The sequence below is a fragment of the Pleurodeles waltl genome, chromosome 5 (assembly GCF_031143425.1).
Source record: "Pleurodeles waltl isolate 20211129_DDA chromosome 5, aPleWal1.hap1.20221129, whole genome shotgun sequence".
Classification (NCBI taxonomy): Eukaryota; Metazoa; Chordata; class Amphibia; order Caudata; family Salamandridae; genus Pleurodeles; species Pleurodeles waltl.
Genome location: NC_090444.1, coordinates 1,771,289,023 through 1,771,305,970, shown reverse-complemented (window position 1 = coordinate 1,771,305,970; position 16,948 = coordinate 1,771,289,023). Strand labels below are relative to the sequence as shown.

Here is a 16,948-nt window from a genome sequence, read left to right as displayed (position 1 = left end):
CAGCGAGGACAGCAGCTCTGTCGACCTCGAACCTGACGACCAGCCCGGACCATCAGGGACCTCTGGACAGTCGGTTCCCCACACACAGAGACAGGCCACAGCAGACCCAAACCCCTCTGGGAACACCAGCACAGCTCCCACCCAGCGGGCCCATGCCTCTGTCCCGCGGAGGCGTCAATCAGCGGTGTGTCCGCCACTACAGGGCACCCAGGCTGACCCAACACCCCAACAACAACAGGGACCTGGGGGCAGTGGTAGTGGGCACACCGTCCAGGGGACAGAGGCCCGGGAAACAGGGCAACTGGGAGGGCTGCTGTGCGACAGGGGGGGGAGGACAGGCCCAGGGAACCGACTCTCCAAGAGGCCCTCACCACCATCATGGGAGCATACCATCACTCCCAGGAGACGATGGCGACGGTACTGGCCAGGTTCACCGAGATCCAGGCACAGCAGGAGGAACGGTACATGGGGTTCAGCAATGAACTCCGGGACATCGTTACCGCAATAGGGACCATAGTCCAGGCCCTCAACCGGATAGAAACCACATTGCGGGAGCATGTGGCACCGCAAAGGGCCCCTGTCACTAGCCAGGAACAGCCTACCACCTCCGCCGGCGCTAGTGGTCAGGAGGCCCCCACAGAACGACGGGCCACCAGAACCCCACCTCATGCTGAAGAACAACCACCCCGCAAGAGGAACCTGAGATCTCAAAGGAAGACAGAGTAGGATGCCAAGACCCCCGCCAGTCTAATATCCACCCGCATGTCATTCCACTGTCCCACAGTGTCACCCTGTCCAACCTTGAACTGCCCCTGCTCCATCCTTCCACAGCCATATGAACAATGCACCTGTGCGACCGAGAACTGGACTCTGCCATGGACATAACTCCACCCTCACCCTTCACCGTTTTAATATCATGTACCAAAATATAGCACTAAAAATAAATCACTCATTGCACATAAATCATTCTGGAGTCAGCCTGTATTAGTTACAAATGTATAACACATTACTTATCAATAATGTTCTGTTATTTATGTGTGGACAACATACCGATGTCAATAAGCATTAGTCCATGGGCTAACCAAGCAGAAGTCACGCAGTGGGTCATACAGCATTGAAAAGGGAAGGGAAAAGTAAACTTCAGTTTAAAAGAACTGGGGGGAAATACACAAAGTAAAGATGCAGGGGGCATTCAGTAAATGGTAAATGGCGTGGGTGATTCCTACCTGTGTGCTACTGAAAATACTGATGGATAACTCTGTCCCTGTTGTCTGGGTCGTCCTCTTCGTCTTCCTCCTCTTCACTCTCCGCAGGCTCCACAGCTGCTTCAACACCACCATCTGGACCATCCTCCTGCAGGAAGGGCACCTGACGTCGCAATGCCAGATTGTGAAGCATGCAGCAGGCCACGATGATCTGGCACACCTTCTTTGGTGAGTACATCAGGGATCCCCCTGTCATATGTAGGCACCTAAACCTGGCCTTCAGGAGGCCAAAGGTTCTTTCAATGACCCTCCTAGTTCGTCCATGGGCCTCATTGTACTGTTCCTCTGCCCTGGTCCGGGGATTCCTCACTGGGGTCAATAGCCAAGGCAGGTTGGGGTAACCAGAGTCACCAATTAGCCACACACGTTGTCTCTGTAGCTGTTCCATCACATAAGGGATGCTGCTATTTCGCATCACATACGCGTCATGCACTGACCCAGGGAACATGGCATTCACATGGGAGATGTACTGGTCAGCCAAACAGACCACCTGAACGTTCATCGAATGGTAACTTTTCCTGTTTCTGTACACCTGCTCATCGTCTTTTGGGGGTACTAAAGCCACATGGGTCCCATCAATGGCACTAATTATGTTGGGAATATGTCCAAGGGCATAAAAATCACCCTTCACAGTGGCCAAATCGACCTCCTCAGGGAATACAATGTAGCGCCGCATGTGTTTCGTCAGGGCAGACAACACTCTAGACAAGATTTTTGAAAACATAGGCTGAGACATTCCAGATGACATGGCCACTGTTGTCTGGAATGAGCCACTTGCCAGAAAATGGAGGACTGACAGAACCTGCACTAGAGGGGGAATTCCTGTGGGTTGGCGGATGGGGGACATCAGGGCTGGCTCCAGCTGGGCACACAGTTCATGTATAGTGGCTCGGTCAAGTCGGTATCGTAGTATGATGTGGCGTTCTTCCATTGTCGACAGGTCCACCAGCGGGCGGTACACGCGAGGATTCATCCTTCTCCTCGCAAGTCCCAGCGGACGGTGCCTAGGAAGGACAACATGGAGCACAGAGTCAAGCAAGTCACAGGTACGTTCACCACTGCATGCACAGTACACGAAAAGGTATGGATGGCTATGTTTGGATGTGTGGAAATGCAAGGCCTAGGCCTGTGTGACGCAGTTGAAATTAAGCCATGTGGGCCCTTGAAATGGCGGCTGCCTGACCGGTGAAGTAGGTCAATGGGATGTGAGGTCAATGCGCTGGCGTGGCACACCGTGGCGGTAGGCGGTCGAAGACCGCTATACGAACCCGCATTGGTTAACATTGAACCCTATGGGATTCAGGAGCCAATGACGATGTGCGCCGGCGGTCGCGGTACGCACCGCCGCGGCCGTGACCGCCATTTTCTATCTGCCTAATCACTCGATACCTGATCATCCACAGGAGAGGACCTATACTGCAAGTGCTGCTGTGACCTCGGTCTGGAAGTGACAATGGCTGCTGCGACTGGGGAAAGGGCCCCTGCCTTCACGTCTGAAGAGTTGGAGAAACTAGTGGATGGGGTCTTCCCCCAGTATGCGCTACTCTACGGTCCTCCATACCAACAGGTGAGTACACTGAGTGCACATTGAATGGGTTATGCCTGTGTGGAGTGGGGTGGATGTAAGTTGTTGGGGTGGGGAGAAAATGAGGAGTGCAACGCACGACAGATGAGAGAATGGGCCACATGGCAAGGTTGGGGAGGGGGGGGCATGTACTCCAAACATGCCGAAATTTCACGTTTTCTCTTTCCCACCCTGTACATGTCTAACAGGTGAGTGCCCATCAGAAAATCGACATTTGGCGTGCCATCGCCAAGGAAGTCCGGGCCCTGGGGGTCTACACCAGACGGGGCACCCACTGCCGCAAGAGGTGGGAGGACATCCGCCGCGGAACCCGAAAGACCGCTGAGTCACTGCTGGGGATGGCCTCCCGACCTAGGAGGGGTGCCAGTCGTACCCTGACCCCCCTAATGTCCCGGATCCTGGCGGTGGCCTACCCTGATTTGGATGGGCGCTTGAGGACATCACAGCAGACACAAGGGGGTGAGTACCTGCACATTCTGCTATCCTTAAGCGCAGTTGAGGCGTCTGGGTGGGGGAGGAGGGCCGTGGGTGACACTAGGCCAGGGCGCTTTCTGTAGTGTAGTCCCCTCCCTTAGACATGGCCCTGTGCCCCCACCCCCCACCTCTGTAGGGTGCCAAGTACAGCTATCCATGGTCCTGCATCACCCATGTGCGCGTCTGTTGTCCCTAGACCTGTTGGCCTAGTCAGAAGTACTGAGTAGTGTACCCCAATTTCGCGGCTTAGTGCATGAGGCACCTGTGTCTGTCCTCTCCGCCAACGGTATTGACAAGGCATACACTCAACTTTGTTTTATTTCTCCCCCCACCCTTATTCTTTGTCTTCTTGTGCATTAGCATCATCAGGCGGAGGAGAATTGGCGTCGGAGCACGAGGGAGCTGCAAGTCACAATGCCCCGGTGGGCACTGGAACAGACACCGAGGGCACCTGTGATCCGGAGGGCGAGGGGAGCACCACAACGGGGACCGGTGAAGACACCAGCGACACGGACACGTCCTCGTTTGGGAGCTCCCTAGCGGTGGCGGCAACATCCGGGCTCCCCGCCTCCACAGGTACAGCCGCCACCCAGCGCTCCAGCTCTGCCCTCCCAGCAGCCCCTCAGCCTTCGCTCCGTGCCCGCTCGCCCAGGAAGGCGGGCGTCTCCTTCGCCCCAGGCACCTCAGCCCCTGCCCCAGTTACCCCTGCTGCCCTCAGTGCGGAGCTCATTGACCTCGTGAGGACGCTCATTGTTGGGCAGACTACCCTTTTGAATGCCATCCAGGGGGTGGAAAGGGAGGTGCATCGGAGCAATGCTTACCTGGAGGGCATTCATTCGGGTCAGGCTGCCCTTCAACGATCGTTCACTGCTCTGGCCTCAGCACTGACGGCAGCCATTGTCCCTGTCTCCAGCCTCCCTCTTCTAACTGCCTCCACCCTTTCTCTGTCTCCTGTCCCTCAGCCTATCCCATCCACACCATCAGACCAACCTGCACACACCTCAACACCCAAGGCCAGATCATCCAGACACAAGCACCACAGAACACACAAGCATTCACCCCAGCAACACCCAGATGCAAACATTCCAACAGTCACTACCACCTCTGTGTCCCCCTCCTCCTCGTCTCCCTCCTCCCTCCCTGTGACGTCTACACTCACACCTGCATGCACACCACCATCAGCCAGTGCTTCCATCACCAGTCCACCCTTTGGCGGCAGTGACACTTCACTGAGCAGCAAGGGGACATCCACCCCACCCCCAGGCAAGAGGACACGTAAACTGAAGGGCCGCCGTGAGAGGACTGAGACGGCTGCCCCCAAGGAGCCAACAACGGCCACTTCACCTGCCACAACAGCCAGGGGAGGCAAGGGCCCGAGAGCCCCATCTAAGGAGCGAAAGGGCAGCAGGGCGGAGAGGTCATCCATCAGGAGCGCGGAGCTGGAGGGCCCCGCAAGCCCCATCCCGCCTGCAAGGGACGACAGCAAAGGACCCAGGACTCCGTCCCCGAAGGGGCCTGCCACTGCACAGTCGGAGGGCGAGTGAGCAGGGTGTCCAGCCCAGGTCTGGCTCCCGAGCACCGCTGAAGAAGGCCCCGCCGTGAAGACAGGCACCGCTGAAGAGGGCCCCGCCATGAAGACAGGCACCGCTGAAGAGGGCCCCGCCGTGCAGAAGAGCACCGCTGAAGAGGGCCCCGCAGTGCAGAAGAGCACCGCTGAAGAGGGCCCCGCAGTGCAGAAGAGCACCGCTGAAGAGGGCCCCGCCGTGCAGAAGAGCACCGCTGAAGAGGGCCCCGCCGTGAAGACAGGCACCGCTGAACAGGGCCCCGCCGTGAAGACAGGCACCGCTGAACAGGGCCCGCCGTGAAGACAGGCACCGCTGAACAGGGCCCCGCCGTGCAGAAGAGCACCGCTGAAGAGAGCCCCGCCGTGAAGACAGGCACCGCTGAAGAGGGCCCCGCCGTGCAGAAGAGCACCGCTGAAGAGGGCCCCGCCGTGAAGACAGGCACCGCTGAAGAGGGCCCCGCCGTGAAGACAGGCACCGCTGAAGAGGGCCCCGCCGTGAAGACAGGCACCGCTGAACAGGGCCCCGCCGTGCAGAAGAGCACCGCTGAAGAGGGCCCGCCGTGAAGACAGGCACCGCTGAAGAGGGCCCCGCCGTGAAGACAGGCACCGCTGAAGAGGGCCCCGCCGTGAAGACAGGCACCGCTGAACAGGGCCCCGCCGTGCAGAAGAGCACCGCTGAAGAGGGCCCCGCCGTGAAGACAGGCACCGCTGAAGAGGGCCCCGCCGTGAAGACAGGCACCGCTGAACAGGGCCCCGCCGTGAAGACAGGCACCGCTGAACAGGGCCCCGCCGTGAAGACAGGCACCGCTGAAGAGGGCCCCGCCGTCTCATGCACCGCTCCGCTGGGCCCTTCCTGTCAAGCACCGCTCTGCTGGGCCCCACCGTCTCAAGCACTGCTCCGCTGGGCCCTTCCTGTCAAGCACCGCTCCGCTGGGCCCCGCCGTCTCAAGCACCGCTCCGCTGGGCCCTTCCTGTCAAGCACCGCTCCGCTGGGCCCCGCCGTCTCAAGCACCGCTCCGCTGGGCCCCGCCGTCTCAAGCACCGCTCCGCTGGGCCCCGCCGTCTCAAGCACCGCTCCGCTGGGCCCTTCCTGTCAAGCACCGCTCCGCTGGGCCCTTCCTGTCAAGCACCGCTCCGCTGGGGCCTTCCTGTCAAGCACCGCTCCGCTGGGCCCTTCCTGTCAAGCACCGCTCCGCTGGGCCCCGCCGTCTCAAGCACTGCTCCGCTGGGCCCTTCCTGTCAAGCACCGCTCCGCTGGGCCCCGCCGTCTCAAGCACCGCTCCGCTGGGCCCTTCCTGTCAAGCACAGCTCCGCTGGGCCCTGCCGTCTCAAGCACCGCTCCGCTGGGCCCTTCCTGTCAAGCACCGCTCCGCTGGGCCCCGCCGTCTCATGCACCGCTCCGCTGGGCCCTTCCTGTCAAGCACAGCTCCGCTGGGCCCCTCCTGTCAAGCACCGCTCCGCTGGGCCCTTCCTGTCAAGCACCGCTCCGCTGGGCCCCGCCGTCTCAAGCACCGCTCCGCTGGGCCCTTCCTGTCAAGCACCGCTCCGCTGGGCCCTTCCTGTCAAGCACCGCTCCGCTGGGCCCCGCCGTCTCAAGCACTGCTCCGCTGGGCCCTTCCTGTCAAGCACCGCTCCGCTGGGCCCCGCCGTCTCAAGCACCACTCCGCTGGGCCCTTCCTGTCAAGCACCGCTCCGCTGGGCCCCTCCTGTCAAGCACCGCTCCGCTGGGCCCTTCCTGTCAAGCACCGCTCCGCTGGGCCCTTCCTGTCAAGCACCGCTCCGCTGGGCCCCGCCGTCTCAAGCACCGCTCCGCTGGGCCCCGCCGTCTCAAGCACCGCTCCGCTGGGCCCTTCCTGTCAAGCACCGCTCCGCTGGGCCCTTCCTGTCAAGCACCGCTCCGCTGGGCCCCGCCGTCTCAAGCACTGCTCCGCTGGGCCCTTCCTGTCAAGCACCGCTCCGCTGGGCCCCGCCGTCTCAAGCACCACTCCGCTGGGCCCTTCCTGTCAAGCACCGCTCCGCTGGGCCCTTCCTGTCAAGCACCGCTCCGCTGGGCCCCGCCGTCTCAAGCACTGCTCCGCTGGGCCCTTCCTGTCAAGCACCGCTCCGCTGGGCCCCGCCGTCTCAAGCACTGCTCCGCTGGGCCCTTCCTGTCAAGCACCGCTCCGCTGGGCCCCGCCGTCTCAAGCACCGTTCCGCTGGGCCCTTCCTGTCAAGCACCGCTCCGCTGGGCCCCGCCGTCTCAAGCACCGTTCCGCTGGGCCCTTCCTGTCAAGCACCGCTGGGCCCCGCCGTCTCAAGCACCGCTCCGCTGGGCCCTTCCTGTCAAGCACCGCTCCGCTGGGCCCTTCCTGTCAAGCACCGCTCCGCTGGGCCCTTCCTGTCAAGCACCGCTCCGCTGGGCCCCTCCTGTCAAGCACCGCTCCGCTGGGCCCCGCCGTCTCAAGCACCGCTCCGCTGGGCCCCTCCGTCTCAAGCACCGCTCCGCTGGGCCCCGCCGTCTCAAGCACCGCTCCGCTGGGCCCTTCCTGTCAAGCACCGCTCCGCTGGGCCATTCCTGTCAAGCACCGCTCCGCTGGGCCCCGCCGTCTCAAGCACCGCTCCGCTGGGCCCCGCCGTCTCAAGCACCGCTCCGCTGGGCCCTTCCTGTCAAGCACCGCTCCGCTGGGCCCTTCCTGTCAAGCACCGCTCCGCTGGGCCCCGCCGTCTCAAGCACCGCTCCGCTGGGCCTTTCCTGTCAAGCACCGCTCCGCTGGGCCCCGCCGTCTCAAGCACCGCTCCGCTGGGCCCCGCCGTCTCAAGCACCGCTCCGCTGGGCCCTTCCTGTCAAGCACCGCTCCGCTGGGCCCTTCCTGTCAAGCACCGCTCCGCTGGGCCCCGCCGTCTCAAGCACCGTTCCGCTGGGCCCTTCCTGTCAAGCACCGCTCCGCTGGGCCCTTCCTGTCAAGCACCGCTCCGCTGGGCCCTTCCTGTCAAGCACCGCTCCGCTGGGCCCCGCCGTCTCAAGCACCGCTCCGCTGTGCCCTTCCTGTCAAGCACTCCCCAGGATATGGCAGTGGGCAATCCAACCACTGTAGAGACATTGAGAGACTGTGGCTTTGCACTCCCCAGGATATGGCAGTGGGCAATCCAACCATTGTAGAGACATTGAGAGACTGTGGCTTTGCACTCCCCAGGATATGGCAGTGGGCATGGTGGCCCCTTCGTGGGTCTGGCGTCGTGGACTCATGTGGCTGAGGTGCCCCCTCTTCCCTTCCCCCTGAGGTGCCTGTAGTTTTGTCATCAGATGCCCCTGCAGTGTTCTCTCCAAAGGACTCCGGTCTCGTGTGTGGGCTTTGCCCTTGTGTTGCTACACTTTGGCCCACGGACAAATCGTTACTACGTAAAATGTGCAGGACTGATTTCTTCAGTTGTCCACTGCTGTGTATATAGACTTTTTAAATGTAAATATTCTGGCTAGTTGACCAATACTTATCGGAGGCTATTTTGGACATAAATATTTATTGTCAATTTTGAAATGTCATTGCATTTTTTACGGGGGTTTGGTTGGTGTCACTGTGACTTGTTGCTCTGCATTGGTGTGTACATATTGGGGGGGGGGGAGTTGCATATGTGTGTGCCCGTAACCTTTCGTCCTCCCCCCTCCCGTGTGTCGTAGGTGCTGTACTCACCGTTGACGTCTGCGCCGGAGTTCGTACTCGTGGTAGATGAGCAGGTAGATGAGAGCAGGTATGATGTTCAATTCGGGTTCCATGCTGTCCTCCGTACTCGTGGAGTGCGTAGAGGTGAGCGTTTTCACATTCGTAGTCTGTTTCCGCCGTGTTTTTATCGGCGGGGCTCCCGCCCCGGAAGAGGTGGCGGATTGGTGGGTCATGATAGTGTGGGCGGTACATTGTCTGCCGCCTGGCTGTTGGCGGTGACCGCCGCGCTGTTTGTCGGTCCCGCTGTGGCGGTCGGAGTGTTAATGTGGCGGGCTGTGTTGGCGGTTCCCGCCAGGGTCAGAATTCCAATTTTTGGACCGCCAGCCTGTTGGCGGGTTGGCCGCCGCTTTATCACCGACCGCCAGGGTTAGAATCACCCCCAATATGTCAAAACTTGGTGCATCTTGCTACTCGCAGTCATGACAGGAAGAGTTGGGGTTCTTCAAAGAACCTCAGTCATACATGCTCCCTCTACCGTTCGGTGGGCCTTACTACAATTCCAGTATCATTCAAGTGCAGCCCACAACCCAATCAACTAATATAAATGATCCACCATTCATGGTAATGTCAGGAAAGGCAGCTCAACCAAACAACTGTAATTCCGCATTGGGGTCATCTCCTGAGGCTTCCGGTGTTGTGCCTTTTGCCCCAAACTTTGTCGAGCTCACCCAGTGCTGCCAGTGCTACTGCTCTGCCCTCCTCCTCCTGTGCTCTCATCGTACTTGAGCTTCATTGCGTTACATTATGTAGTGGTAGGAACTCCATGGATGGAGCACGGGCATTACTGTCAATCCACCCATGAAATCCGATGCAATTCCAGATTCCCAGAAATCAGCAAACCTGGGATTGTGCCAAAATGGTATACCACCCGGACCATGGTGTAACAAGAAGAAATATGTTTATTTCTCCTCAATATTTTCTCTTTCTATGAGGATATTGTCTCTTAGGATTGTTTTTTGCAGGAAGGTGCCCCTTCCTTCACAAAAACAAACCTGCCCATAACAAGTGCACCCTTGCACCATGACCCTTGCACCATGAAGCTAGGGTGCCTTCATTGGTGCTAGGCCGCCTCAAGTGCACCAGCACAGGTGGAAACTGAAGAGCGCCATATCTTAGTAGATATTGTGTTGCTCAGCTCTCTCCTATTCACACAATGTAGTACAGCAACTTTTCTTGTTGCCCTGCAGGATTTTTTAGTAACTATACCCCAGATCTATTGCGATGTTCCTCAAATCCTTCCCTGGGGCACCAGAACCTTTGTGAACTCTTTACTCGTAGTTTCAGACTATCCCTGAGCTCCCCAACTAACAAAGACTTTGGAAACTTACCTATATATCATCCTGGACTGCTCTCACCCATTCCTTGATCCTTTTACTCCGGTTCAAGTTCCCTGTCCCCCCTCTACCAACCCATGCAACTTCAAGATGATCAAAATGGCTAACAAATCTCTTTGTAAATTTTATTTTAATAGTTGTTTGTAAAATGATCTGTTATCTCTTGCTGTCTGCGACATACATACAACTTCACGTTTAAAAAACTAAAATAGTTGAACTGGACCTCCTGGGAATGTTTGTGTTTAATTATTTGAATGATCTAACTACTGAATTGTCTTTAAGTGGTTTGTTTCTCTGTTGATTCTGCAGTTGAATCTAGTAGCCCGAATGATGGTGTCCTTATTCCGCCTGTCCCCCGATCTGCGTCTCAGCGAACGCTCAATGCGTTGAAACCTGTGCCGCCCATACAGAAGAGCCCAACCCCACAGACCAACGGAGCAGAGGGAAGTGGCCAGGACGCTGCCCCGAATGGTAGTACCAGAGAGACAGAGGCCACTGAAGGCCACAGTGACCAAAGTCTGGCTCCCAAGGAGGTTACGGATGTAAATCAGGTAGAATAAGAACACCATTTATGGTATCAGAAGGTCTTCAAATTTTAAATGCTGGTCACTTATGCGGTTCTCTGATGATTATGAGTTCTTTGCACATACAATAAAACAGTTCTGTTTCCCTCTAGCACTCGGCTAATATGATGGCCTCAGTGCCTGAAAGAGAGAGGGGAAATAATAAATATAACCTTTCTATGCCCTACTAGGGGATGTGATTTTTGAGACCTGTGGACATAAGGTGTCTGAGATCAAAGCAATGGGGAAAGCAGCTGGAAGAATGGATCAGTGACTTAACCACTCACTGCTGACATCTGGGGATCTGCACCTTATGAGTTTAAATCACAGCAAGGCCAGCTCAGTTTTCCATCCTTCCAAGACCTATAGAATGAGTAAAGTTAAACTGGACAAATTTAACACCTGCTGTTTGCAGCTAGGCAGACACCCCTATTCCCATTTACTACATATCTATTTCTAGCATTCAGAGAGCACAAGAAGAAGTTGTCCCATTAGTGTGGGTGTAGTAAGTCTATCCAAAGCACTTAATAGCATTTAGGGCCTGAGTTATAGTTTGGCAGACAGATATTCTGCCACAAACGTGATGGAGATCCCATCCTCCTTATTATAAGTGCATTAAGACATTACAAACTTGTAATATAGCCTCATATTTGTCATGAAGAACCCATCTGCCAAACTCTAAATTAGGTCTTTTGTAACTAAGAATGGCTTCTGTTGAAAAAGTGAATTGCATCTGCTTCAAGTATCTTATTTCTTTATTTTTGATTATTATGAAATGTTAAATGTCTATACATACTTTGTGTGATTAATACACTAATCAAATTGGATTGAGCTTTGGAGTATTAAATAAAAGTGGGTGATGATCATTTGAGTGAAGTGAAAATCCCTGTGAGAGACCCGAGGGTGTAAGACCTTAGAAAAGGACAGTCTTAGATAGCAAGTCAAGGCTGAGATGAGGTTGGGCTTAACTGGAATACTTCTACATCTATTGGTTGAGTGAGTACTGTTCGTTCAGCTTATGGGTAGGTTGGTGTCCCAACAGCTATTTGGTATAAGATGAGGGAGATCATCTGATGAGAAATTTAGTTTTCTTCAGTGTATGTATTGAGATTTCTATAGCTCTAATTTAGGCAGTGGGCTACATAGAAACTATAAGGTGCATAGGAGCTATATCACGAAGAAGGGATAATGTGAATCATGTACAACAGTTGTACATAGAGGTGGATATTTTGACTTCCGTTATGGTTGGGAGTAATCCAAACCAAAATTAAGTCAAAACACAGACAGGCTAGAAACCAGGAAATGTTAAATAGAAAGAAATCAGTAGTCAGTCAAGCCGAAATCCTGTAAGCACCAAGGATCTGAAATACCATCAATCCACACATCAAGCTTACAGCTTGACATTGGCAGTTGAGAAAGGAAGTTCAAGGACCACTTAAGTGACAAACAATAGTGATGTGTCCAGTTGCTTGATCCTTGATCACTGATAATGTGAGTAGGCACAAACTAAATAATTGTGCCAACAATATAGGAAAGCACGTGGCTTTTCCTCAAAACTGAAACGGACTTCCAAGCCTCACAAGGAATAGGTTCCTTGTAAAACCCACGGAGGGATAGCAGCATACTCATTTCACTAACGGCCAAATACAGACATGACCAGGAATCAGAACTTGGTTGCTGCAGGATGATCAAGTTACGGACATGTTGATGAGGTATGATGCACATATCTATGTAAAGGCCTTTGAATAGTGTCAGGAAGCAATGGAGCCCTGAACAATGGTGAGACCCCACGGGTACAATTCAAAGTTGTTACAGAGAGGCAGACAACAAGAATTGTCCTATTGCCCTACGTTATTCCTAAAGGTGAGTCCTCATCTTCATGAATAGCTGGTGGGTTGGAGCAGGTCTGTCAATGTTGTGTTTTGTTCCTTCGTGCACTTTTAGTCTACATTTTGGCTACATTCTGGCTCAGGACGTAGCTCAAGCCACCTGAGTTGGTTTAGGTCTAGGCCAGGTAAGTTAGAGTGTTCTTTCTCATGGCCTAATAGGTAATGCAGCTGGTCTTGAAGACGATGCAAGCCTAGAGCGGGAAAAATGCTGTTCTTTTCAGCATTACTGTGATGTGGTTGAATTTCTTCGGGCCCTTGAGGAGACATGCTGTTACATGTAAGATGCCTTTGTGTAATGCCATAGGGTTGTCTCCATCCATATGTAAGAGCACCAGGGCTTACGCTGTTATTCTGAAATTTGTTTCTGGGAAAGGGGCTTTCACTTTTTCAGGAAGGAGATCTAGTATCATGCTTTATTGTATTTGTGATTATGTGTTCTTTGAAAATGAGGTCTGTGCCAGGGTGAATTCAAGTGATTTTCCATTGTCTGTTATTTATGGGGTGGAGACAATCACAAGAGCCAATCCAGAGAATGATTGATTGGGGTGTTTCTACTTGCAGCCATCTTTCTTGCAGGTGCAGAATTCCCTACAGTATGTGAGGTCCAGTGCTGAAAAAAAACGCAAGTCACTGAGCGGGACATTAATTCCACCAATTCCCAAGTCAGGGAGGTCATCACTGGAGACAGGCTTTGAGGACTGTGCAGTGTCTCCTCAGGGTTCCGAAGACAAGACCCACATCACCATGGAGATGCAGCGATCTACTACTAGGAGGTAAATATGTGTATCAACATAAATATTATAGTACAACATAGGAACTCAAGAACAATGTTAAATACTTACGTATGGTATTCCTAATTTCTTCAGAATCTTCAACAATGTGTTTTAGCCAAACGCAGAGTTACAGGAAGTGATATCACACACACTCTAACTACATGACTCCTTGAGAAGTGTTATCTGATACGCTACAGTGCAGAAAGTAGGATTCCCTCATTCTTTGACTAAGATTGACACAATGTAAAAGGTTAAAAATTCAAATCAAGACAGTAATAAATATAATACATTCATATTTCCCTAAAGCTCATTTCAGAAACTCAAAGTCAGTGGGTTTACCAGAAATCTCTCTCAGATTGTTGGCATATGGATTACTAGGATTAGCATCCTTTGATACAGTGATTAAATAAATAAGCAGGTCAGCCTTGTTTGGCGCGATTCCTGGTAATTTCTTAATTTTTTATCAGGCGCTCAGCATGCGCCATAAACCGCCACTAAGACCATTTTCTGAAGGGGATTGGGCCTGTTAGAGCCCTCCCCTCTTGGTTTTCAGTGGCGACCATTTTGGGGGTAAAACAGGCTAGCTGCTTACCTGTGCTTACGAGATGATTGGGCCCTCAGTACTTATACTGAGGGCGATGCGGCCGCACAGCAGATGCGCTGATGGCACGCCAAAGGCGCGCCTAAGGCAAGCCCATCTGCGCCGATCCGCGCCTGACTGGGGCCAGGTGCAGGAGGCTCTGCTCTTTTCAAGCAAACTTTAGCCCGTTTTTTCTATTCTTCACAAGCTCTTTACACTCTAGCTGAAAGAGAGCAGTGCAAGGGATGTGTTCGGGTTGCCCCAGATAAGTTAGACGGGTGGAGTTGTGATTATTGTATGATGCCTTGCACTGACCCCATTTATACTCCTCAGCAGGATCTCTTAAGAAGCTGTAATGGGAAGGACAACGCTAGTATAAAATGAATGTCTTGTGCCCTGATTAAAGCACACTCTCTGGTCAAACATAAGACCGAAATAAAAGACATGATTGCCTACCAAAATTTAGATTGCCTGTTCATCACAGAGACCTGGGCCAAAGAAGATTCGGGCCTCGATTTCATAGCCACCTCCCCACCCGGTTATATGTTCCTCAAACTTGATAGAATTAGTGGCAGAGGAGGTGGTTTAGCTATTTTTTTTAAGTCAACATTCCTTTGTCATTGGGAAGCCATAAATGTTGTATCAGAAATCGGTGGGGGCGTCTACTTTAAGATTTGTCAGAAAACATTGTGATTTTTGAGGGCCTGTTGATTTATCGGTCTCCAGAACCAAACCATTTGTCTTTAGCAATGGCCAGCCATTATTGAGCCCATTACTATGACCTCTAAGTGTATTGTACTGGGAGACTTTAACATTCACCTTGAGGATACTCAGGACCCCCCCCACTGGTGAGTTCCTACGATTGGAAGCTTAAGGTCACATCAGCCACTCATCAAGCTGGACATTTATTGGATGGGATATTTGCTCAACATGATAATTGTGCCCTCTTGGAAAATAGGGCCCTCAAATGAACAGACCACCATCTTCTCACCTTTAGGTTGACAAAATTCTTGTCTCCATTTCATATATCCACTTCCCTAAAGCCCATTAGACACTGGAATAGTAAAAGGAACAGAATCTTAGCTCTGCATTGACCCTAGGTTGGGAAACAGCAAAGGAACTACCTTTGTTGGCTATTGACATATTTAATTTTGGGGTAAAAATGTCTACTGACCATCTGTCCCCTCTAAGGATACTCCACCTCCTGGTCGAGAAAAAAGCTAGCTGTCCCTGGTATACTAAAGATCTCAAGAGCCTTCAAAGAATATACTGCCAACAGGAACGTAGGTGGAAATTAGATCCAAAATTGAAGGAAAAAGAAAAGCTCAGATCTGTGCTCAGTGTCTATAAAGAAGCAATAAATAAAGTTAAAACCAAGTTTTACTCATGCAAAATTAAGGAAGCTAAAAATGTCCCTAGAGAACTTTTTAGAGTGGTACGCCTCTCTCACTGCTCCCTCTACCACCCCCCAACCACCTCCTAGAATGGAAAACTCAGAAGAATTTAGCAATAAGGTTGCCATTTAAAAAAAAAAAAAAAGTTATTCAAATTCATGCTTGCTTTGCTCAATTTCTGGGGGTATTAGACCCCTATGAGTATTTAAATAGCTCAGTAAGCAACAACTCTCCTATGCTTACTAATATCCAGCCTTTGCAGATGGAGAGGATTAAACAGTTTATGAGGAGTATTAAGTCAGGCTCTCCCACCAATCCCTGCCCTCCTCATTTATTGCAGCTTTCTCCAGAGTTTGTGTCCTCGGCCCTCGTGCTGGTGTATCAGGAGATTTTGAATACTGGAGAATTTCCTCCATCATAGAAGGAAGTGATTGTTGTTCCTTTGAAAAAGAAACCTGGTGGAGAGGAGAACGATCTCAAAAATCTTCGGCCTATTGTCCTGCTGCCTTTCCAGGCTAAAGGTTTTAAAAAACATCTTAATAAAGAATTGGCCCAATTTTGACAAGACTCAGGCCTGTATCCCTCCCAGCACGGCTTTAGGAAAGCCCACAGCATTGTCTCTGCCCTCATTACCACCTCGGATACTATTCGCACACTAGTTGATAATGGGGATGGAGCTATTTTAGTGCTACTGGATTTATCTGCCACTTTTGATACCATCTCGCCACACTTAATGGCACAACATCTCCACCAAGCAGGGGTCAGAGGAAAAGCCCGGAGTATTTTGAAGTCCATCCTAGGCAAAAGATCTACCATAGTAAGTTGTGGTGATTTTAGAGCTCCCCCATATCAATTTCCTTGTGGAGTCCAACAGGGCTCTTCCCTTAGGCCTACTTTGTTTAATCTTTACATTGCCCCATTAGCTAGACTCATCCAGTCATTTGGCGTTTTGGCCACCTCTTATGCGGATGACACTCAACTAATTATTCCAGTTAACAAGAACTGGAAGGAAGCAGCAGACAGATTCTATCGCTGCATGAGTGAGATCAATAAATGGATGGGCCTAAACTGGCTCAAAATGAATGGCGAGAAAACAGAGATTCTTCTCTTTGACTCTAGCAGGGAATTGTGGAGCTCACAGTGCCTGCCATCTTGTGGTGACCTGCCTGTCCCCATAGCCTCTACCAGAAATCTGGGGATCATGTTCGACAACTTTGTCCTTCAAGTCCCAAGTAAACTCCACCATCAAAGCTTGTTTTTGGATTCTTAAAATCTTGAAGAAAATGTTCCCTTACCTACAGAAGGAGCTCAGAATTACTGTGTCCCTTGCTTTTGTTATCTCCAAACTGGACTACTGTAATGCACTGATGTTAAACATTGAAAAAGGCTCGCTCAGCGAATGGCAGCTAATTCAGAATTCTGCTACCCATCTGATATTAGATCTCCCCCGTTCAGCTTCTGCTAGCAGCAGTCTGAAGCAGTTACATTGGTTATCTGTTGGGAAGAGCATTACTTTTAAGACTCTTCGTTTAGCGCTTAAGGCTCTTCACTCTGTAGGGTCTGAATACCTTGGTTCCTCTTTATGATGGTATGTGTCGGGTCGGCAGCTTAGATCAGAGGGACTCAACCGGATTTATGGCCGTAGTAGTCGTAAGGCCAGATGGGGCGACAAAGCTTTTGTAGTAGCAAATGCTAAATGCTGGAACACTCTACCATTAGGAAGGAACATAACTTTATGGCCCTTAGGAAGCTGAAAACCTGGCTCTTCCCACATTAGTTCTAGCTATCTCTTTTATTAGCTTCCTGTTCCTTCTCCATGAGTTTTCTGT

General features: G+C 52.4%; 1 protein-coding gene across 5 annotated transcripts in view; it reads left to right on the top strand.

Annotated features, from left to right (window-relative positions):
• The window catches only part of TOGARAM2 (TOG array regulator of axonemal microtubules 2), a 447,421-nt gene that overhangs the window by 286,069 nt on the left and 144,404 nt on the right, over positions 1-16,948 (top strand). For 4 of the 5 annotated variants that reach the window (XM_069236204.1, XM_069236208.1, XM_069236207.1 and 1 more), the window contains 2 exons: positions 10,230-10,471; positions 12,934-13,145. In XM_069236204.1, the coding sequence (XP_069092305.1) occupies positions 10,230-10,471; positions 12,934-13,145 (454 nt within the window). The remainder of the gene's footprint in view (positions 1-10,229; positions 10,472-12,933; positions 13,146-16,948) is intronic. The other variant, XM_069236205.1, reaches the window with a different exon arrangement.